The following is a 775-nucleotide window of genomic DNA, read 5'->3' on the forward strand; positions in this document are numbered from 1 at the left end:
CAGCATGTACCGGACTCCTACCGCGCCGCATCCCGGCCTCCAGAGACCTCTGGTCCCCAGGGTGCTCATTCATGGCCTAGGGCCGGGGGGGCAACCGGCACTAAACCCCCTGTCTAACCCCATGGTCGGAGGACTGCACCCGCGGTAAAACTCGAAAGAAGCCGAGAAAAGACGATGAGAAGAACGCTGGTTGAACACGTGATGTGAGTAACTGCTGCGGAACCACATTGCAGGACTTGTTGTTCTCCAGAAAGACACATTTAAAGACATTTACAGAAGTAAAGGAGGTATTTAATATAGGCCCAGATATTCTGAGCGCAGTCCCGTAAAGACTCTGTTCGGGCCGGGACGAACTGGACTGCTCCTGTCTGATTGTTTGTTTGTTTGTCTTTTGTACAAATACACTTACATTAGCAAATAAACGTATAAAGTTTATTAGATGGAGAAGAACGGAATGAATAAAGAAGTAAACATACTAATTGAATTTGCAGACGCTTCTATTCAAGCTTGGGTTTAAATGTGATCATTTCTTCGCAGACTTTCATACAAGAATAATATTTATTATTATCAATTTCATATTCGTGATTATAACCTGCTATTTGCACTTTTTAAAATATTAATTCAATAATTGACAGCTTTCATGTGGCTGTACTTTTATACACATATTATAATTTAAATAATACTCTATGTAGCCTATCTATATATATAATCATTTTACTAATAATAGTCACATAATCTTAGCTCACCCTTAAAAGGCTGATGTAATTTTGTATGA

The 775-nt window shown here is 39.7% G+C and overlaps 1 protein-coding gene across 1 annotated transcript in view; it reads left to right on the forward strand.

The window, feature by feature from the left end:
- The window catches only part of barhl2 (BarH-like homeobox 2), a 3579-nt gene extending 3103 nt beyond the window's left edge, over window positions 1-476 (forward strand). Inside the window, 1 exon segment of the mRNA XM_034235691.1 lies at window positions 1-476. Coding sequence (XP_034091582.1) covers window positions 1-148 — 148 coding nt within the window. The 3' untranslated portion in view covers window positions 149-476.
- Window positions 477-775: the final 299 nt, after the last annotated feature.

The sequence above is a fragment of the Gymnodraco acuticeps genome, unplaced genomic scaffold (genome assembly GCF_902827175.1).
Source record: "Gymnodraco acuticeps unplaced genomic scaffold, fGymAcu1.1, whole genome shotgun sequence".
NCBI lineage: Eukaryota > Metazoa > Chordata > Actinopteri > Perciformes > Bathydraconidae > Gymnodraco > Gymnodraco acuticeps.